The 23050-nt window shown below is 37.5% G+C and overlaps 1 protein-coding gene across 1 annotated transcript in view; it reads right to left on the bottom strand.

Annotated features, from left to right (window-relative positions):
• Positions 1 to 23050, bottom strand: part of IREB2 (iron responsive element binding protein 2) — a 57402-nt gene that overhangs the window by 31483 nt on the left and 2869 nt on the right. The window contains exons 3-6 of the mRNA XM_070573399.1: positions 6426 to 6591; positions 4014 to 4151; positions 2734 to 2952; positions 73 to 142 (exon numbers count right to left, since the gene is read on the bottom strand). Of these exons, the coding sequence (XP_070429500.1) occupies positions 73 to 142; positions 2734 to 2952; positions 4014 to 4151; positions 6426 to 6591 (593 nt within the window). The remainder of the gene's footprint in view (positions 1 to 72; positions 143 to 2733; positions 2953 to 4013; positions 4152 to 6425; positions 6592 to 23050) is intronic.

Genomic DNA, 23050 nt, shown 5'->3' with positions numbered 1-23050 from the left:
AAAGATATAAAAATTGTACCTATCAATACTTTATAAATTTCAACATAAAAATTTCCCGCAAATCATTCATACCTTGAAAAATTGAAGCCTCTCTCGATTTCTGCCAAATTCTACTTCTTGATTTTTTAACACTGTTTCAGGCCTAAAAGGAAGAAGAGTTGGCATTAAATGTATGTATTACAGACTTGCCTTGTTTCTAAGTCTTCACTCGTACACACATACATACAAACATATTTTTACAATTCTTGGAACAGGAATTTACTAGACTTCTCACAATCAGTTATTTTCTTTTCAACAAGGAAGTTCCTCTTTAAGTTATACACTAGAAAGCTATTGCAAGGACTTATTATTTTACTGGGTATATTAAAGCCACGTCCACACCCATGTCCCAAACTGTACTTGACATCCATGACTGTGAGATTTGGCTAAAATCATATGAAAAATAACATGGTAAGCTTTGTTGGATTTTCCACTGCAAAGAAAAAGGAAGGTAGCAGCTCGTTCAACAATAAGTATGTACATTTCCACCCACTTGGCTCTTGTGCCAGTTAAACTAGGAGATGGAAGTTGATTATCAATATGTAGCAATGACAAAAACAGTTCAACATCATTTTATAGTTTAAAAAGAGCTTCGGGAAAAAATCTTGTATTTATCTCACCCAAAATGGAAGGTTCTATTTTATGTATAAGTAGCAGTTTACTTTATAGGGATTATAAACATATTTGACATGCATTATTTAAACAAAGAGATAAAAACAATTCACCTCTAAGCAGTAAACATAGTACCATTTTCAGGAAGCTATTTTTATCTAATGGATATTTAAAAAAAATTCTTTCTAATAGCTTTAAGTTGTTTATGTCACCTGTCAGCTGGTGATTAAGTGCTGACTAGAACAACAATATAACAAATTATACATGTTCTCCAGGGTCCACAATAATTACTGTTGTTTAACTATATATATATTTTTTAAACAAAGATTACTCTAACAATTCAATGCTGAGCGATCATTTGAAACCATAGCATATCTTAATGAGATGTTTCTCAGGACCGCAGGGAACACAACTTTCTAGAGCCGCTCCAATTATTTCACCTTTCCATAGCACATATGGCTACAAAGTGCCATTTATTAGCTCATAACCCAACCTCAAATTAGGCAGTGATTTTAAGTGCCAAACGTATGCTCTCAACTTTCTACTCCTCAGTTTCTTGTTTGAGTCTATAATTAATACTCCATTGATGCAGTGAATCACACAAAAGAGAGTTATTATTTTCATACAGCCAGGGACAATATAACCCATATTAATATTTTGTAATTTAGAGTCAAAATTGAATGGAAATGTTACATCAGATTGAATTTTTAGAAATAAAAATGTATCATCTTAGCACTTCATACTCTGCCAGTTGTAAAAAGACAACCAAGAAAATCAATAATTTTTTAATTAATAAATCCTCCTTTTCAGGAAATTAATTTCTGTATAAGTAGAGATGTTAATCTCAAAAGTCAGGATGCCCCTAACAATCAGGACAACTAGGTAGCAGGGATAAGAGTGATCACATGAAATTGTCATATATATATATTATTTTGGCGAGGACGACTGGCCCTGAGCTAACATCTGTGACAATCTTCCTCTATTTTGTATGTGGGATGCCACCACAGAATGGCTTGATGACTACTGAAGGTCCACACCTGGGATCCAAAACCATGAACCCCAAGCCACTGAAGCAGAGTGCGCAAACTTCACCAGTAGGACACTGGGCCAGCCCTAAAACTGTCATAGTTTGATGGCAAAGAACCAACGGACTATACTAAATTGAAACACATGAAGCCACTACAACCTGAGGCTTTATAGAAATATTGAGCCAAAAACTTTAGAACTAGACAGAACTTGAAAGATTCAGTTTGGGGACAAATGAATTAATGTTTTATCTGGCACTTGGGATGACGTGTGGATATTATTTTTAGATATTCTAATAATCTTAAATGTGTTAAATTTTTTTAAACTTTAAAAAGTTTAAGCCATTTTTTACTAAATTAAAAAGAATTTTTTTTACAGCTTATTAACAATGGGATAAACAATATAGCTCTCTTAAAAATAATAAGACTTAGGAAACTTTATACCATATAAAAATTCAAGTCATAGAATTTTCTTATTTTGAAAAATTATCTATTAGGAGATTGAACCAACTCCCAAAAATAGGATCTTTTCTAGGCAGGTTTACTACTACCATACAGGCAATCACTTATCTAAGAGGGCTCATTAAGTTTGTGACATATGTAATATACAGTTCTTAACGCAATAAGAAAAAGTAAGAAATCTCCTCATAGGGGGAAAAAAGCTAAAAATATAAATAGGGAATTCACAAAATAAATATGAATGAATAATGAACATGTGAATGGCACAAATTCCCTAAAATAAAAAATTCACAGTTCAAGATGAGATCCCATTTTCCTGCCACATTAGTTAAAAAAATTAAATACATTTACAGAAATATCTTAAGGTTTTCTTCCTAAGGAACAGAAATAAATAATGATATTTAGAGACTAGCATTTTACTTAACTTTGTTTTACTTGTACTTTACTTAACAATAGGAAATACACATACAAATGTAATCTAGCATAGTAAGTAGGAAGGCAATATAATAGGAATCAGGAGGGTAAGGAGAATAAATATGACGTCCTTAACTGAAAAATAATCTGGCATTAATAAATATTTTTTTAAAAAATCTCATACTCAGGCACTGGTTGCAAATGAAAAGGACACAGAATGGGTGTATTCTCAATCTGCGAAGAAAATTTTCCTGAGTTTCGGCTTAGTTCTCCAGAATCACACGATCCTCGGCAGGCAGTCTGGCCTCTGCAGGGAAGCTTTCTAGGCTGCGCTTTAAGTGGAGAGAGCTTTCCTGCTTTCTGCAAGTCACCACCTCCAGGATTTGGAGCATTCTGTATTGCACTATCATTCCAAGAAAGGAAACAAAATAAAACCATTTAAAAGTGACAGAAATTTAGCTCTTCAAAAAACGCACACTAGTAATAATATCTGGAAGTAACTGTTATTTGAAGGTTAATATATAATTTAACTCAGATTTCAAAAGCAAATTTCAGATTACCTAAAAAACTGAAACAGGTAATTGAAATTTATAGAGATGAAAACATAATTCTAAGTGCCCAATAAAATCATTTTTATACACTTTATAACAATTTAAATAACTTTTATCAAGTACCAAAATAGATTTTTTTTCATCTAACAATCTAAAAGAAGCTCAGAGCCATAGTTTTAATCTGGAGGGCAAAAGCTCTCATGGGATCTAATACAGTCACGCGTCACTTAACAATGGGAGGATACGTTCAGAGAAATGTGTCATTAGGCGATTTCATCATTGTGCAAACATCATAGAGTATACTTGCACAAACCTAGATAGTATAGCTTACCACACAACTAGGTTATATTTAACCTAATGGGACCACCATGATATATGCGGTCTGTCACTGACCAAAAACATTGTTATGTGTTACGTGACTGTACCACTACTCCAGCAAATGTAAAATAAAGCTGGTGCATGACAACAACATCATGACGTCTCTAGTTTGACATTGGTCAAAGGGACCTTTTAAGAAATTTATTTCAGTGTAAGGAAAATACACCTTTAGGAAATTCAGTGTTTTCATTCACCAATTAATTAAAGACATTTGTGGCTCACGTCTTTATATTCTCTTTATATTCCCTCTGTTTTTAACTCATGATAAAAAACAAAAAGGAAATAAATGAAGACTGAATTCAGATATTAACTCCAAAATACAGGTTTTAGGCTTATACATTTCTATCAGAAATGGCAGCAGAAACATACAAATGAACTTTTTATCAGTTTTTCTTTTTATATAGTATATATATTTAGTATGCTTTACTCTGACATAAACTGTCTCTGCTCTCTTTCTTCTGTATCATACACTTCCAGTGAGTTGGCTGTCAGTTAACTTGCATGGTCATCTTCATAAATATCTATATTAAAGTACCATTTATTGAAGTCAATTTGTAACGAATGGTCAACCGTGAGATCTGTAGGACAGGCAGGATGGACTTTCTTAGGATCCCCTCCAAGAGTTTTCACTGCCTCCCTCATAGCAGCAAAATCCACCATTGCCGGTATTCCACTAAAAAATAAAAAATGATCAAATTATAGTTCTAACTGTTCTCTTATATACTCTCAAATGACTAATATGCGTTTATTCATATTTTTTTTCTGAAGACTACATCGTATTCACCAACGATTTTTGTATTTTAAAAATATCTCTTTTTAGTTTGTATTCATGTTTGACAATGCACTTGGTTATCCAAAGTTAGATGTATCCTGGTTTAATGAAAATTAATATTAAATATCATTTGAGAACTTGAGTGCTCAGGGGTAGATGTGCCAAAAATAACACAAAAGATCATTTTTAGAGGTATAACATAACTTCAAGGGAACTGCCTATGGAATTCTTTCTCCTGCCTTCAAATTTATGATACCCTGTCTCCCTTTTCTCTAGCTCTAGCCCCTTCCCTCCCAGTGCCTTCCTGCTACTAAATATATATAAAAATAGATATATTTATATTTATTTATATATATTTATATTTTACATATAAATATAAATTTTATTATTTATAAATTTTTTTTTTTAAAGATTGGCACCTGAGCTAACAACTGTTGCCAATCTTTTTTTTTTTTTCTGCTTGATCTCCCCAAACCCACCCTGTACACAGTTGTATATCTTAGTTGCACATCCTTCTAGTTGTGGGATGTGGGAGCCCACCTCAATGTGGCCTGACGAGCGGTGCCATGTCCACACCCAGGATCCAAACCCTGGGCTGCCACAGCGGAGTGTCCGAACTCAACCACTCGGCCACGGAGCCAGCCCCTATTATTTATAAATTTATATTATTATATAGATATATTTATATAAATATATCTATATAAATAGATAGATGGATCGATATCTCCAGCCAACTAAATATATATAAATAGATATATAAATATATTTTAGACATATATATTTAGATATATGTATCTATTTATATAGATATATATTACGTATATATCTATATAAATAGATAGATAGATGGATAGATAGCTATCTCCAGCCAACTGTATAACAAGCATTTACCAAATGCCTTCAATGTGCTAGACACCAACGGCACAAGGCCAAAGAGACAGTTTCTGCTCTCAAGGAATTTGTAGGAGATAAAGGAGCAATCACAGCATATTACCATAAGTACTATAAGAGCAGCATATATAGGGTACATAAAGCAGTGACATACAAAAAAGATTTGGATAGGTGGGTGAAGATGTTCTTATTTGTCTAGCTAACACTTATGCCTCTTTCAAAACTGAGCTAAAGATTAACTCTTCCAATAAATAATCCCTGGATGCCCAGATAAAGCAAAGTCTTTCAGGCTATGGTAAAGCATTTGGATTTCATTCTAAGTGTCATGAAAGTCAACTGGTATATGGGGAAATGATATAACTTTGATTAACATTTTTTTAACCAAGTTACTTCATCTATGTGAAAAGACTACAAACTGCAAGTGTGGAAGCAGGGATACCAATTAAGAGACTATTATAGTTGTAGCCCCGGTAAGAGAGAATGGGTCTAGAACCAGGATGATAGTAGTAAGGGATGATAAAAAGTATTTGGACTCAAGATATATTCAAAGGTAAAGCTCACAGACCTTGCTGATAGACCGGATTATGTGTAAAGGAAAGAGAGGAATCAAGGTTAACACCTAGATTTTTGCCCTAAACAAACGGGAGACTATACTGCCATCTACTATGATGGAAAAAGACTTGAAAAGGAATAGGTGAGGCGGGCTGGGCAATCAAGTTTTGGATATGTTCAGTTTGAAAAACCTATTAGAGCTAGGTGGAGATGACAAATAGGCAGTTAAGAAAAAGTAGTTTTTGGGGCTGGCCCAGTGGCACAGCAGTTAAGTGCACACGTTCTGCTTCGGCGGCCCAGGGTTCACTGGTTCAGATCCCCAGTGCAGACATGGCACCACTTGACAAGCCATGCTGTGGTAGGCGTCCCACGTATAAAGCACAGGAAGATGGGCACAGATGTTAGCTCATGGCCAGTCTTCCTCAGCGAAAAGAGGAGGACTAGCAGCAGATGTTAGCTCAGGGCTAACCTTCCTCAAAAAAAAAAAAAAGAAAAAGTACAACAACAAACATTTTTTGAATAAATAATACAACAAACAAGTTTTTGAATAAATGGTACAACAAACAAGGGTCTAATTTTTAACAAATTGCTTTGGTTCTGAAAGGGCTATTTTCTAAAATTTATAAACTAATCTTCAAAATTAAAAAACAACAGAGTCAACCATCGGGGAGTCTGAATTTTAAAAAGGGAACGCTGAAAATTCACTCATAAAAAAATAAACCCATCACTCACGTAAAATCTTGAAGAAGAACACGGGCAGGGAAAAAGGGCACTTCGACATTGCTTTGTTTGGTTTTCCAGTCTAAAATGTTCATAACCTGTTCCTTTGTCATTAAAAAGCCATCACAATTTCTCACGGCAGCTTCCAACAGGACCCGTATTGAGTAAGGCAGAACATCTGATACAAGAGAAAATATTACTATTAATAATAGAATAATCCACTCTATATTGTAAAAATTACAATAGTGTAAAGTCAGATAAGACAGAAGCATTGTTTTCTCAATTAAAAAAAATTTTCAGTCTAGTAAACACAGAGTAAAGTATCATTCATGTTAACACTAGGCCTTGTACAAATTTGACTTTTCTATATTTAAGCCAAGGCCCTGAAAAAGGAGAGAGAAAATCTTCACCAAGAGCTGTACTGATTTGGGCATATGAGACTGACAAAATACTTAATATTCAGAGAAGACAGAGAAAACTTGCAAAGCACAGAAAATCAGAATTAAATACAATAATGAAGACATCTATTTCTTTTATCACAAAAAATAGTTGAACTGTGTAAAAGTTTAAAATAAATTTAAAAGATTTCCATCAAAAATGGTTGAGGTTTGAAAGTAAATCAGGGTGTTTAGGTGAGTAAAATTCATTTCATGAAAACCGTCATTCACTCGATTATTATTAGTTTAAGAAAACTATAGAGAAATCGATTTTAACATTTAAAAATTTTCAATCATATTAAATTGCCACACCAGATTTTGCTACATACAAGTGTTTCCTTAGGACTTAAAGGGAAGACTGAATCAGTATGGGACTGGTTGAATAAATCATGGTAATCCAGGAGGCCAGCCCCACGGCCAAGGGCTTGAGTTTGCATGCTCGGCTTCCGCAGCCCAGGGTTTCGGCGGTTCAGATTCAGGGCACAGACACGGCACCACTCATCAGGCCATGCTGAGGTGGCGTCCCACATAGCACAAACATAAAGACCTACAACTAGAATACACAACTATGTACTGGGGGGCTTTGGGGAGAAGAAGCAGGGAAAAAAAAAAAGAAGATTAGCACAGATGTTAGCCCAGGGCCAATCTTTAAAAAAAAAAAAGGTAATCTACACAATCCATACTATGCAGCTGCTTAAAGGAATGAAGATCTCTAAAAGCTGATCTCCAGAATATATCATTAAGAGAAAAATGCAGTGCAACATAATGTTCATAGTATACTACCTTTGCAGTAAAAAATGGAGTAAAAAAATGTATAATACATACTATATATTAAATATAATTTAAATATTAATAAATATTAAATATATAATTAAAATATTATATATTAATAATTAATATATACATTTTCCCCCAGAAAGAATATTGAAGGATAAACTGAAAATCTTAGTATATATTCCACACTGTATTTTGGTGGTACGCCTTAGTTGGATATATACTAAGGACAAAAGATCCACAAAGAAAACATATCACATTTAGGCATTAATACTGATATTCTAACTTTGAAAGTGTCATATATATAAGAAGAAGAATGGAAAAAGTAACTGTTGTTACTATGATTGGAAACCAAGATTTTCCATAGTAATAATGTACAAGTATAAATCAGAGTAGCTAAATTAAAAAAAAAAAACCACATTTCAGTTGGAATCATGGGTACAAACTCATGATTTATTTTTATCTATCTTAAAAATATGTATTTCCTAGCTCTGTTCAGTGAGAATGCCTAAAACAATGATAATCCAATAGCAATGAACCCCTAACAACTCAGTTTGTTGTTTCCAAATACTATTTCTCATTTTAAAAAAAACAGAGTTCCTTGGAGAAATGGCTGGTTCCATGTTTAGGAAAGGATATGTACAAAATGAGCCTGGCACACCTTGCGTCAGAAACCAAAAAAATTATCAAAGACTAATGGGCACACTAATGGATCAATCTGAGCATCAAAATGAATAATGACTGTAATTCACTGAAACATATCAAACACAGAAATAGCCCTTAGCTCATAATGACTCTTTAAAAAAAAACCCTTCACCGATCGCCAATGGGAGGTGCTAGAGCAACTCATTACCCTGAAAACTGACAAATAAAGAGGGAAAAAAAAAATCAATCATTAAGGATTTCCTGATTTCAAGTAACCAATTAGTTAAGAAGCGAAAGTTCCTCATTAAAGAAGAATTACAGCTAATAAACACAGAAGGAATGATATAATTAGAAAAATCACCAAAGTACACCTACTGAAATAATGGATCTAGACAATGATCATAAGTGGATACTAAAATCATTAGGTGATGTGAATAGGGAACTTGTAACGGATGGATCAAGCAGATAACAACTATACCCACTTAGCATCACCAAAAGTGGGACATTATGGACATTATTTGCCTACTGATGAAACAGGAAATACAAGCAACCAACTACAAAGTGTCCTTGAAAAAATACATACACACATAAATAAACCTGAATCTAATCAAATGTCTAGCCGCAACTTCCAGTTAACAGGAAATATGGGGGCTAGTGCAACAGTAAAATGAAATCATGAAGAAGCAATCGGCCAAATGGACAATGTGGTACATTATGCAGAATAAAGAACCCAGTTTCTTCAATACAAAAGTGCCATGAAGAAAAGAGAGAGGAGAGATATTACACATTCTTGAAAGAGACTTAAGATATATAACATCCGAATGCTATGTGCGGATCCTGTTTGGATATTATGTGAACAAACCAACTGTAGAAATATATTTTTGAGACAACCAGACAAAACTGAATATGGACTGGGTTTTGGGTCATATTAAGGAATTACTATTAATTTTATTAGACATAATAAAGGCATTGAGATTATGGTTTTTTTCTTTCAAGTCCTTTCCCACATCAAAGACGCATACTGCAGCATATTTACAGGCTAAAAAAAAAGTGGAATATTTGAAACAAAAGCCTGGTGGGGCCAGCCTGGTGGCATAGTGGTTAAGTTTGTGTGCTCTGCTTCCACAGTCCAGGGTTTGCAGGTTTGGATCCCAGGCGCAGACATACACAGTGCTCATCAAGCAATGCTGTGGCAGCATTCCACATACAAAATAGAGGAAGACTGGCACAGATGTTAGCTCAGTGACAATCTTCCTCAAGCAAAAAGAGGAAGATTGGCAACAGATGTTAGCTCATGGCCCATCTTCCTCAGCCCAAAAAAAAAAAGAAAGAAAGAAGACTGGCAAAATGTTGATAATTGGCTGACAAACATATGGTAGGTTATTATACTATTCTCTCCCTACTTTTACACTTGAAAATTTTAACACACAAATTAAAGATTAACAAAGTTGTAAGTAAAGAGGATAAAGAACTACATAACCAGAAATACTAGATTCAAAGTCTGTATGTGCTGTTCACTACAGGTATGTTCTTTGCAAAGTGACTGAAGATGATGCCTTTTCTCTCTTAAAATAGGAATGCCAGCTACCTAACAGAGACGTGAAGAGTATCTTACCTCATCTTCCATCGAGTACATGTAAAACTCTCAAACATATCATGACAAATAGTAGGTAACTTACATATTATTTTCCACTCTTAGCTCAATCAGAAACATAATCAAGTCCCAAAAATCAAGAGAAATTACAGCAGGAAAATTTTTTTAATAGAACACTTGGAAATAATGAGAAAGAAAATATTATCACAGAAGCAAATACACAAAATTAAAGTTTGTATTTGGTTAATTATTCTGGAAAAACACTCTCAGGAATATTTTTTGTTAAAAGTATCTTCACAAAAAGCACTGCATCTATTTCTAGTAAAATAAACACCACCAATATCTCTACTCGCTCCTGAAACCCACTAAGCTAATAGTAAAGAAATAAAAGTTAGAAACCCACAGGAACAGAGAAAGGGAGAAGCAAAACCAACAAAATTTTGGAAAACACTGCACAGATGACTGGTAATGGACTGAGCAGAATAGAGAAAGCTGAAACTAAATATCTACATAGGAAAAAGGCAATCAGAAACAAAGACTAGGAATCAGGATAGCCTGAGATTTCTGAAGAGAAGTGTGAGAAGCTAGAAGGCCATGAAATAAGGCCTTCAAAATTCCAAGTGAAAGTAATTTCCAACCTAGAAATTTGTACACAGGCAAACTATCAATTAATCATGCAAGGTCTCAAAAACTTACTTCCCAGGCACCCTTTCTCAGGAAGCTACTGGAGGATATGCTCTATAAAACAAGAAGCAAATGGAGAATAGAAAATCATGGAATCCAGGAAATAAAGTCTCTAACACAGGAGATAACAAAGAGACTCTTCTAGGACAATGGCCCTGCAAGCCATAGTGCAATCAGTATCAAATGGAGCAGAAAATGAAATCCAGATGGGACACTGCCAAGAGAAGGGAAAAGTATTAATTGATAGATTGCCTGATTATATTGTGAGGAGTTTAGTTCTTTTGGAGAGTCTGGAGATGAATTATTGATAAGGAGATAGAAAACTAAGCGAACAAAAAAAGAAAATCATTAATTCCAGGAAAAAATACAAAAAGTTGTAAGAGAAATGAGACGCAATCATCATTTACTACATGGATTGGTTGAGATTTAAAGTCATAACAACATAAACACTGGATATTGCTTTAACCAAAAATTATAACTATACTAGGAAGAGGTACATGGAATATATGTAGGAGAGAAGAAAAGTGCCAAATTCTCATTTTCCACAGTAGAAAGTTAGTAAAGTCTAAAATTGAAAAAGAAGAAACAGCTGTATAAGCAAGGCTATTTAATAATATGGAGGAAATTACCAAAGGAAATAACCAAGAGAATTAAAAATAGTATTCTCTGCAGGATAGAAATTTAGGATGGGGCAAGAGGCTACTGTTTTGCTTATAATCTTAGTGGTCTCACTGGTTTTTTACTCTATCATTTGAAAATTAACTATTAAATTAAAAAGCACTTATCAAAAAAGAGTTCTATAAGAAAAAAACGAATTACAAGTGTTAACTGAATATTTTGTCACTAAGAAGTACTAACTTGCAAATTTGTCTAAAACTACTAGAGGTCTATTGCAAGGAAAGATGCAAAAAAATAAATACCCCCTCCCCTAAATAAAAACAATTTTGGTAGCCAGCCTCCAAGATGATACCAATAATCCTCACCTCCTGGCATTCATGCGCTCATGTAACCTTGAGTGAAGATCAGCTGTTTGTGTGACCAACAGAGATTGGCAGAGAGAACAGCATGTGACTTCTAAGGCTAAGTATAAAAGCATTTGGGCATGTCCTCTCTTGGGTTACTCAGTCCGGGAGGCCAGCAGCCTGTTACGAAGAGAATCAAGCAGCACTGAGGAGAGGCTCATGTGGAACAAATCTGAGGCTTCTGTGCCAACAGCAAGCGCCAACCTGCCAGTCATGTGAGTCGGTTGCCTTAGAAGCAGATACTCCAGCCGCAGTCAGGCCTTCAGGTGACTGTAGCCCCAACTAACACCTGCTTATAACCTCAATCAGAGACCCTGAGCCAGAACTATTCAACTATGCCATTCTTGAATTCTTGACCTACAAAACTGAGAGATAATAAATGTTCACTGTCGCTTTAAGCCACAAAGCTTTTGGTTTAACTTGTTATGAAGTAATAGGAAACTAATTTGTCTTCCTCAACTTTTCTAACAATAACACCTGCAGTTATTTATTTAGGACCTACTAAGGAGCAGAAAGAGGTGCTTGACCTCCATTATCTCACTTAATCCTTACAGTATATCTATAAGTAGATATTACAGAGCCATAACAGTAGAGAGCAAGCCAGGAGATGTGGGAAAATGGCCACATTTGCTCTAGTTTAGTTTTTAGCAATATTAACTCCACAACCCCACTTTGGAACAGGTACAAAGTTCACAAAGGCCCTTAATCCCTTTCTTCTTCCCTCTTCTCCCCACCCAACTTCCACATACACTCTCATGCTCCAACTATACCATCTTTCTCTGATCCCCACTCTCACCACATCTGTTCTTCAACACCATGAGGACTCTACCTTCTCCCTTATCCATTAGCACCTGCTTGTACCTTCCCTTATACAGTTTATGTTCCATGTAATTAAATCTCTCATTTCCCCAAAGCCTATACTTGCTTGCCCCTTTGTTCTTTTATCCTGTCCAACAAAACAACCTGTTTTTTTTAAGTTGGTGAACCCCACATCACTTTCCTGCTGAAGAACTGTTCTTTCCTTTTTAAAAATAACTTTATTGACATATATTTTGCATGTCATATACTTCACCCTTTCCAACTATAAAATTCAATGATTTTTTACAAAGTTGTACAATCAGCAGCAGTTTTAGAACATTTTCATTACTCCATAAGATCCCTCATGCCCATTTACTTTTAATCCCTGTCTCTCTCCTGTCCCACCCCAGGAAACCATTAATCTACTGTTTCTATGGCTTTGTCTTTCCTGGATATTTCATATAAATGGAATCATACAGTAAAGTCTCATGTCTGACTTCTTTCCCTGAGCATGCTTTTGAGGTGTGCCCATGTTGTAGGATGTATCTATAGTTAATTTCTCTTTATTGCTGAAGAGTATTCCATTGTATGGATATACCAACTTCTGTTCATCCACTCACCCACTGAAGGATGTTTAGGTTGTTTCTAATTTTCAGCTATTATGAATAACAGTGATAAGATAATTCATTATGTTTTTATTTCTCTTGGGTAGATTCCTAAGAATGGAATTGCTGGGTCATGTGGTAAATTTATGTTTAATGTTTTAAGAACTGTCAAACTGTTTTCCAAAGTGGCTGCATCATTTTATATTCCCACCAGCCATGTATGAGGGTTCCCATTTCTCCATATCCTCCTCAACATTTGTTATTGTCTGCCTTTTTTATACAATACCCATTTTAGTGAGTGTGAAATAGTTCACTGTGGTTTTAATGGTGGTGATATGTAAAGGAGGAGGAAAGAAAAGAAAATCCCTAAACCATCCACAGAGAAACTGATACCAATATAAATACATAATTACAACCTCAGTACAGTCCTCACTATTCATCCAGAAATCCTACTTTGTTTCTCTGATCTGCTAGTTTTCCCACACTCCACAACAACTCACATCTTCATCCACTCTCCTTAAAATCTAATCTCTACCTACCTTCCACAGGACGTAGCCCCAGTTCCAACCCCTCAGGTAAATGAAAATAGTTCCTACCACGACTTCCTCCTACTATACCCACAAGCCTAGGTGCTTCTGGATTTATCCTTTCCCCAGTTAAGAAGGCAGTTGTGGACCTCCTCCTACTAAATGCAAACTCCTCTATAGGAGCACTGCATCCCATTCACACTGACACATTTTAGGACCCATGAGTCATCAATCACCCTCTGTCTCCTTTTCCTGCAATCTATTGGACTGGAGATCCAATCCTCAACTGGACTCTTCCTATTAGCATTTAAAAGCCTCTAGCCCCAGTTTAACACTAAACACACACCACACACCATACACACACACACACACAAGCTTCAAAGTCTCAACCAAGTTTTTTGAAAGTCACCCATATTCCCAATGTCCAGTTTTCTGCACTTCCATTCATTCTTCGGCCCACACCAATCTGATTTCTATCCTTAAAACATCAGTGAAATAGCTCTAGCTAGGGTTCACGTCCTCTCAGCAATAATTAACATTATTCAACATTCAACAACATTCAATTTCCTCCTTCTTGAAACATTCTGTTTTTACCAACTCTCACAACACCATCCTCCAGTTTTCTTTCTAACAAGTTGTTAGAAGATAATTCTCCAATGACTCCCATCTCACATTTCTGCATAACTTGCAAACAAAGGCAATAACTAACTGCCTTTGTTCCAGACTATTTTTAAAATGATGTTAGTATAGTGAATAGCCTTGGAAGATAAAGATAGTGTCTCCTTCCAGAGCAAAGGGCAAGCATGCTTACTGTCCATTGTAAAATATTTGGATTCTCTACGTCAGAGTTCTTTCTCTGTAACACAACCACTGTGTGTGCAGGAATTACCTGGCCCTCTTTAACAGACTGTAGAAACTGGAGCTTGGGAAACCAACATAAATTTTGGTACTAAGGATACTCCTTTGCTGTGGATAATCAACTGTCCATTGTCTCTGATCCAAGAGTCTCGTGTCTTCTGCTAGCATCTATGAAATTACGTCAGGCTAACTTGTTAACTTGCAAGGAGAGTAAAACTTTAGATCCTTTACAGTTCTTAACACTTTCTGGCAGCCCTGTTTTGGTTTCCTGGCTGGCCTCTACTCCTTTGCCTGACCTTTAAATGTAGGAGTTCTGCAGAGTTCATTTCTAGGCTCACTTCTTTTCTCACTCCATACTGTCTCCCCTCAGAAGTTTTAATTGCTCCTATGGCTTCAACTGACTATCTATACACCAATAAGTCCAAAATATTTTTCTGCAGTACAAGTCTGTCTTCTGAGCACCAGAACCATACTCCTAACAGCCTCATGAACATCTCTACGTGAATACTGATGTGTTCCTAAATTCACTAGTACCTAAACTAAACTCAGCAATTTCCCCTCTGCCCCTGCCCCATACCACTTGCTCTTGTGTTCTCTAGCTCAGTAAATAGCGCCCCCATCCATCCAGATGCTTATGCCAAACATCTGGGCATCAGCCTCAACACCTCTCTCACACATCTTTTAAATGTGTCTGCTTCTATCACCACCACCACTAAATTTAGTCCAAGCCACCACTATGTCATCTCTCATCTAGATTCTCTAGTTTATTTTTTTTTTTAAGATTGGCACCTGAGCTAACAACTGCTCCCAATCTTTTTTTTTTGCTTTTTCTCCCCAAATCCCCCCAGTACATAGTCATATATTTTAGTTGTGGGTCCTTCTAGTTGTGGCATGTGGGATGCCGCCTCAGCGTGGCCTGATGAGCAGTGCCATATCCATGCCCAGGATCTGAACCAGTGAAACCCTGGGCTGCCAAAGCGGAGCGCGCAAACTTAACCACTCAGCCACAGGGTTGGCCCCTAGATTTTCTAGTTTCTTTCCACCTTCATACTTGCCCCTACCAGTAGTTTTCAAAGTGTAGTCCTTGGACTCCTGGGAAGAACTGAAACTCTTTCAGGGAATCTGCAAAGTCAACTAAGACATTATTTGCTTTTTTCACTGTTTTGACATATGCATCAATGGTTCAAAAGGAATGATGAGTCAAACTGCTGGTGCCTTAGCAGGACTCAAGGCAGTGGCACCAAAATGTACTTGTGTTCATTGCATTGTTCACTTTCACTTAAGAATGTCCTTGATGAAGCAGAGAAACTGTTAACTTTATTAAATCTCAACTGCTGAGGTCAGGTCTTAATATTCTGTGTGACAAAAGTGAAAATTATATATACAGCATTTCTGCTCAAAAGCAAAGTACAATGGTTGTTTTAGGAAAAACACTTGTGTGATTGTTTGAATTGTAAGCTAAATTAGCCATTTTTTCCAAAGAACACCATTTACATTTGAAAGAACAACTGACAAACTACGGTCATTCAAACATGGGTATCTGGCAGACATTTTCTCAAAAATGAATGAAGAAAGCCTATCTGTTCATTATCTAGTCCCACCACTGTCTGCTCACTATGTTCACTGAAGGCCTTTGAGAAATAAAGGTTCACTGAGTTATGCAGATCTTCTAAATGTGGACACATTACACAATATACAAAAAATACATACACATACATTTGTTAATATCACCACAGCCTTCTCAACACAGGAACCAGAGCCCCCATGTAGCTGCACACTGTGAAGGAGTCCTGCCTGTGTTAGTACCTTAACTGAGACATTCCCGCACAGAAGGCCTTCTGCCTTGCCTGTGCCTGGACTTCCTCTGCAAGCTGCCCAGAGAGTCACATGTTGAGCTGCTGCTCCTTCTGCAAGCCTCCATGTGGCCTATGCACTCTAGAGGGCTCTTGCCCGTGCCAGAATCTGTTTTCTCTCAATGCATGCCCACAACACCAGTTGCTGGTCGCCTAGTCCCCTGCCTGCACTCCAGCGGGTAATCTACTGCCTGCCTGGCAACTCCACACCAGCTTCAGCATGGCCAAACCAGCAAACTTCTCTGCTATCTAGTGGGCTGAACCTCATCTTCTACCACGAGGTCTGAACCCCTTCCAAGTTTGTCTTTCCTTGGGTATTCTCCATCAGCCCTACAGGACCATACAGAGTTTCCTCATATCTTATAATTACTCTTTTATCATTGCTAATAATTATTTAAACTTCCCATGTTCTATCTCCTGACTGGACTGACACTGCTACAACATACTAAAGACTGTACTTACATATTTTCCATTTATGTCTCCATTACTAAACCGTGTGCTTTCTTTAGCACAGAGATGCTATTTTAGCCATCTTTCATTTTCCAGAAATATATGAGTACTTAATAAATGTCAGCTCAGGGGCTGGCCCTGTGGCCGAGTGGTTAAGTTCGTGCGCTCCGCTCTGGTGGCCCAGGGTATCACTGGTTCAGATCCTGGGCGTGGACATGGTAGTGCTTGTCAGGCCATGCTGAGGCAGTGTCCCACATGCCACAATCAGAAGGACCCACAACTAAAAAATATACAACTATGTACTGGGGGGATTTGGAGAGAAAAAGCAGAAAAAAAAAACAAAGATTGGCAACAGTTGTTAGTTCAGGTGCCAATCTTTAAAAAAAAAAAAAATAGGGGCCTGCCCAGTGGCACAGTGGTTAAGTTCACACGTTCTACTTTGCTGGCCTGGAGTTTGCCAGTTTGCATCCCGGGTGCAGACCTACGTGCTGGTTGTGAGGCCAAGCTGTGGCAGGTGTCCCACCTACAAAGTGGAGGAAGATGGGCACGGGTGTTGGTTCAGGGCCAGTGCTCCTCAGCAAAAGGAGGAGGAGTGGTGGCAGATGTTGGCTCTGGGCTAATTTTCCTCAAAACAAAACAAAAAAATTAATTAAAAACCTTTAAAAAATAAATAAAAATTAAAAAATAATAAATGTTAGCTGAACGAATTAAACGGTGTTAAGAGATTCATGCATCAAGTAGAAACCAGGACTGCAATAATTCTGCCTCTTCTAACCAGGAATTTCTAGAATTCTATGAATCTGAAACACTACTCCTCTAAGGAGAGGTAATTAAAAAGACATGTGGGAACCAGGACAAGCCAGTAACCTAACTAGAAAAGTATGATAATTTGTGTTATCACACTTCTAAAATACACCAATGACAATAGATATATCCTTTTGATCAATTACTTAGTGGAAGATCCAACAGGTGGTTCAGGCTCTGAAAAGAGATGCTGAGGTCGGATATTTTACACGGGAGGTAGTTAATGAAAGGCATATCCGGGCTTCCAGGACTGCAGATCCTACTATTCAAGGCTAAATGGCTGCTACTAAGATTAGGTAATACAGTGTCTCTCTTAGTGCAGAGGTCACAAACTGCTGGCCTGCAGACGTGTTTCATCTGCTCTGTTTTAACATTTTGAAATTTAATCGCCAACATTGAAAAACCAGAGATTTTTCATATGAAAATCTAAATTTCTGGCTTCTTAAGATAAATATCAGAAAATTTTACAATACCGACCTCATATTTCTGCTGGAACTGAGTAGCACCTACCCCTTTTATATAGGGCATGTGCGCTCCTGTTTGCCACAATTCCAACCAGGGCCATTTCACTTGTTTATGTTGCGTCTATGGTCCTTGCAAGCATGAGCGTGCAACCCTCCATGTAGTAGTTTTTATAAGCATAGGCTTTGGAATCACAGATTTTTGTTCAAGTTTCTCCTCCACCACTTAGTAGGTAATGGTACCTGGTAACAAGACCCTGGCCAAGTGGGTAACAATAGAACTTATCTTACAGAATAGATACAGTAAATAATCAAAAAATACTAGCAGTTTTATCACTGTTTATTAAGCTGGAAAAGAGAATGGTATTAAAGGGGGAGAACGTGTTGGGCTGAAATCAGAAAATATGAGCCTAAGACCAAATCTCCTCACTTGGAAGATATGTGACCTTAGGCAAATTATTTCGGTTTTTTTAGCTTCATTTTCCTCACGTGTATAAAGTGGAGACAAAAGTACCTTCCCCACCTACCACAAAGCAATGTAGTGAAAACAAACAGACAATCTAAAAAGGTTTTGCTATTTGTAAAAAGTGAAAATTCCAGGTTTAAACAGTAGATGAAGAAATCATCCATAGGAGCTATCAGTATTAACAAGCGGCTAGTAAGCAGGCTTTTGATAAACTAAATGAGTAAGACACAGAAATACACCAGAGTGAAGAAAGGCGGAAACACTTAAAACACTCTAGGCCTGGCTTAAGCCCCAAGGAGGGTAGCTCTGGAGTCCAGACTGAGAAAGAGGGTTAGGGGACTGGGCAAGCAGCAGCTAGAGTAACTACAGAGTAAACCTAAAAACTCTGCTCAAGGCCAGGAGCAAAGATTAAGAAACTGTTTTAGAAGGTTCCATAACCTTTCCAGACCTGGAGACAGGATTAACTCATACCCATGTCTGATGAGAATCAAGGTACTGTTTCTGTCTCTAACCAGTACTAGACTGGATGGGATCAACTTGTGATAAAGAATTCTGACTTTTTTTTTTCTTTAATATTGCCATGGAGAGAGTCTAAGAAGGCAGAAAAAGACAAAATAGATTCCTGCTTCTTTAACTTTTTTTTTTTAACTCACTGACAAACAGAGGAAACAAGAAAAATAATATGTATTATTGATGAAGGTACAGAAACACTCTTCTCATTCACTCCTGGTAAACATGTAATTTGGCACTATTTGCTAACATAACAGGTGTACTTCATGGTTTCTGTCCAAACTGCTACCCATGGAATGGAGAGACCTCAGTGTCCCATTACCTCCCTGGCTGTAGCACTGAAGCAAGAACCAATACCTTGGCAGGTCAATTACCAACAGCCTTGTGAGAAAAAAATACACTGGGACAATCAGATTCATCACTCAGAAATTTGCAATCAGGACACAGAGAGACTGAGCCAGAAAGGTGTTAAGAGCTAAGCTAGGGACAGAAGTTGCCATTTGGAAGCAAATATAAAGTTAATAGGCAGACGAGGCTTGTCTGCAATGAAGTAGAGGGGAGCTAAGCTAGGGACAGAAGTTGCCATTTGGAAGCAAATATAAAGTTAATAGGCAGATGAGGCTTGTCTGCAATGAAGTAGAGGGAGCAGAAGAATAGAAAGGGGCAGAAATCTGAAGCCCAGAGAGAGAAAAATAAAGAGCTTCCACAATTTTGGCCCACTGCCCATTTTCTTGAGCTATGGCCACATTTCATTGGCCTGGGAGCTCTGCACCATTACAATAAATCTTCCTCCACTTGAGCTAGTGGGTGTCTGTTCTTTGCTACCAAAAGAGCCTAATCTAGAACAGAAATTGTTAATAAGAGCAGAGTTAAAACCAACAGCCCCTTGGACAAAATGTGGACGGCTGATGCACGCACGGTTGTACATGGAATAGTAGAATCATGGTAGGTAACGGTACTCCCTAGAAAGTTACGTACTGCATGTAAATATTACAAGAAAACTATTTCATTGCTTATCAAACTCAAAGCCCTTTCCAGAGTCCATAGAAGAGACAAAGTGAGGAAACAAAGACTTGTGTCTACATGCCAGCAAGATAACTGGACCAGCAACAGACACCTGACAAGCCCAGCCAAACCAGGTTAATAGGGGAAAAAGTCATCTAGAGGTGCAACCAGTCTAAACTGGCTGGTAAGCCAACCATAACATACAAAGAATGGCCGGCAGTGGCTATATTGGACATTATACAAAATGAGTAAGAAAAGTGGGCTATAAATAAAAGACTGGAGAGTAGATATTCAAAAAGGAATGAATAGAGAGACCAGGCAGGCTTCAAGTGACAAACAGAAAAGCCTCTGGCTTAGAAATTCTGGGTCCCATGAGCCCTGACTATGCTTTCTTCCTTTGTTTTTGGAGGTCTGGAAACTGCAATGTCTTCCGTGCTTGAGTGCTGAGTTAAGTGAATTTTTGTTCCTCATATTCAAGAGTAAAGACTGGAACAGAGAGTATATAGTAAAAGTATAAAAAGAAAAGGATTTGATGAGGGTGGAGGGAATAGCCCACTTTCAATCCAACAATTCTATATAATAATAAGCTTGCATCAAAATTTAAATATTATATATACATAGCAGCTTTATTTCTAAGTAGGGAGAAGTTTTAACAACCACAATTTTCAAAGATCGGCTAACTAAACCATGATGCATTCATACAGGCAATAGTGTGCAGCCAGTGGAAGCTACAGTAAAGCATACGCATCCCTTTCTACCTGACCTCATGATCAGTGACTCAGAAGCCAAACAGATTCAGATAGCAAGGGATATTTGTATTCAATGACATGGAGAGATGTTCATGATATATTGAGTCAAAAAAAAAAAGGTTACAAAACAATATATACTGTATTTTTATTAAAAGGAGGACTTCTACTTGGGCCGGCCCAGTGGCACAGCAGTTAAGTGCCCACGTTCTGCTTCAGCAGCCCAGGGTTCACCAGTTCAGATCCCAGGTGTGGACATGGCACCGCTTGGCAGGCCACGCTGTGGTAGGTGTCCCACATATAAAGTAGAGGAAGATGGGCACGGATGTGAGCTCAGGGCCAGTCTTCCTCAGCAAAAAGAGGAGGAACGGCAGCAGTTAGCTCAGGGCTGATCTTCAAAAAAAAAGTAGGACTTTTACATATATTTGTCTCTACACATAAAAATGTGACTGTTTGTGTGCTGTCTATAATGTTCTTGTGTTTTTGTGATTCTTGATCCCAATCTAATTTCTTATAACAATAAGAATTCTCCTAAAAAATTAAATACAGATTTTCTTTCAGATTTGGAAACCAAGTCCTGGCTCTTCTGTAGAATCAACAGTACTGTGGTTAAAAAAAGCAAGCAGTTAGGAAGGAAAAAAGAAAGGGTGAAGGAGATGACCTGAGATAAAGCCTGGGGCTTCATGCCAGCAGAAGGCCCTATTGCCCAATAACAGCTACTCTCTAAAATATACTTCACCATAGCCAGGCCATTTGTGTTTCCATTATGCTATTCATTCTAATTCCCCAAGTGCTGACTGTCCTCTATGACCCCCATGTTTAACATTCATTCAAGTCCCAGTTCTTTCAGAAAGCAGTCTCTGACTATTCTAGGCAACAGTGATTTCTCCTCTCCTTGGAAATAGGTATATTGTCAAATTTAGAGATCTACTTAAGAGAATCACTCAAAATCTCTAAGATTGTTGGGACCAGCCTGGTGGTATAGTGGTTAAGTTCACGCACTCTGCTTCTGCAGTGTGGGGTTCATGGGTTCGGGTGCCAGACACGGACCCACACACACACTACTCATCAAGCCATGTTATGGTGGTGTCCTACATACAAAATAGAGGGAGACTGGCACAGATGTTAGCTCAGGGCTGATCTTCCTCACCAAAAAGGGAAGATATTGTTAGTGAAGCACATAGACTAGGCTGGTTCACTCGTCACCCATTCCCAACCACTTCTCCCTTGCCTTTGCAAGCTGGAAAGCTAAATATTCCATCTTTTAGCCTCCTTAAAGCTGAGTGGCCAGTGACATTTTGGCCAAGGTGACACAGGCAAAAGCCCCTGGGGAAGGCTTTTCTTCCTGTTTTGCCCTTCTAGCTGCCTAGAACACAGACATAATGCCTGGAGGTGCAGCAGGAATTTGCAACCAAAAGAACGAAAACAAAATAGAAAGAAAGGAGAAACCTGGATCCTTGCTGACATTGGTGCTATACAGCCCCAGTATGCCCACATCCAGACTTCTTGTCATGTGAGAAAAATACACCCCTATTTGTTAAAGTGACCGTACAATAAGTTTTCAGTTCCCTGCAACTGCAGGCATTCCTGATATAGTTAGCACGGAGCTCAGAAGAGTGGTTCTCAGCTATCTTTCCTCCCCAACATATAACAGAGAGGGAACAGTTTCCCTTCATTAACAGTTACTACAGCTGTGATTCTCAACCTGCCAGGCATCAGAATATGGAAAGGGAGTAGAGAAGACAGTGGTCCCAAACCCGGGTGATTACCAAAGCAATGTCTCCTAAGCACATGTTCGGGAGGCTGTACAATCTAGCGCCTCCAAAAATGCAACAAGGATTTTTTGTTCTGATGATAAAGAAGCAAAACAACCTTCTACCTAAATTGCTTCTTTCTTTCAAATTTAATTCTCCCTTAGGTAACTACTAAGAAATTACTTAAGTAATTACTAATAAACCTCTCATAATCATCACTCTATGAAAAAAGCAGGGTTTTAATGCCATAAGAACAAAAAAACAAATTTCTGGTTTGAAGGCATTTATATTTACAGGTGTTCTATTATTGTATTTACCGTGGTTATAAAAACCCTGGTAGTACTCTGGAACTCAATTATGTTCAGATGCCCAGGACAGCTTATTTCACAAAGAAAATCCAGCTTTTTACATTATTAATCATCCTCTTTCAATGCATTTTACAGTTGTTTTTGATAGTTTCCTACTGATATCTTGCATCTGGGAAATATAGGCCATCTTCAAGTAGGCACTTTTCCACAAATTATCCACAGAAAAAACTTATACACAGTTAAAAAAATATCCTCACAGACGCTCTTACTCTATATTAAGCTATAAAATGTGGGTTAAGAAACTTCCCGGCCAGAATCACTAGATATTTGGGAGAA

This window comes from Equus przewalskii, chromosome 1, assembly GCF_037783145.1.
Source record: "Equus przewalskii isolate Varuska chromosome 1, EquPr2, whole genome shotgun sequence".
NCBI classification, from domain to species: domain Eukaryota; kingdom Metazoa; phylum Chordata; class Mammalia; order Perissodactyla; family Equidae; genus Equus; species Equus przewalskii.
Note: the sequence above shows the minus strand (reverse complement) of the source record. Positions and strands in the feature narration are given on the sequence as shown.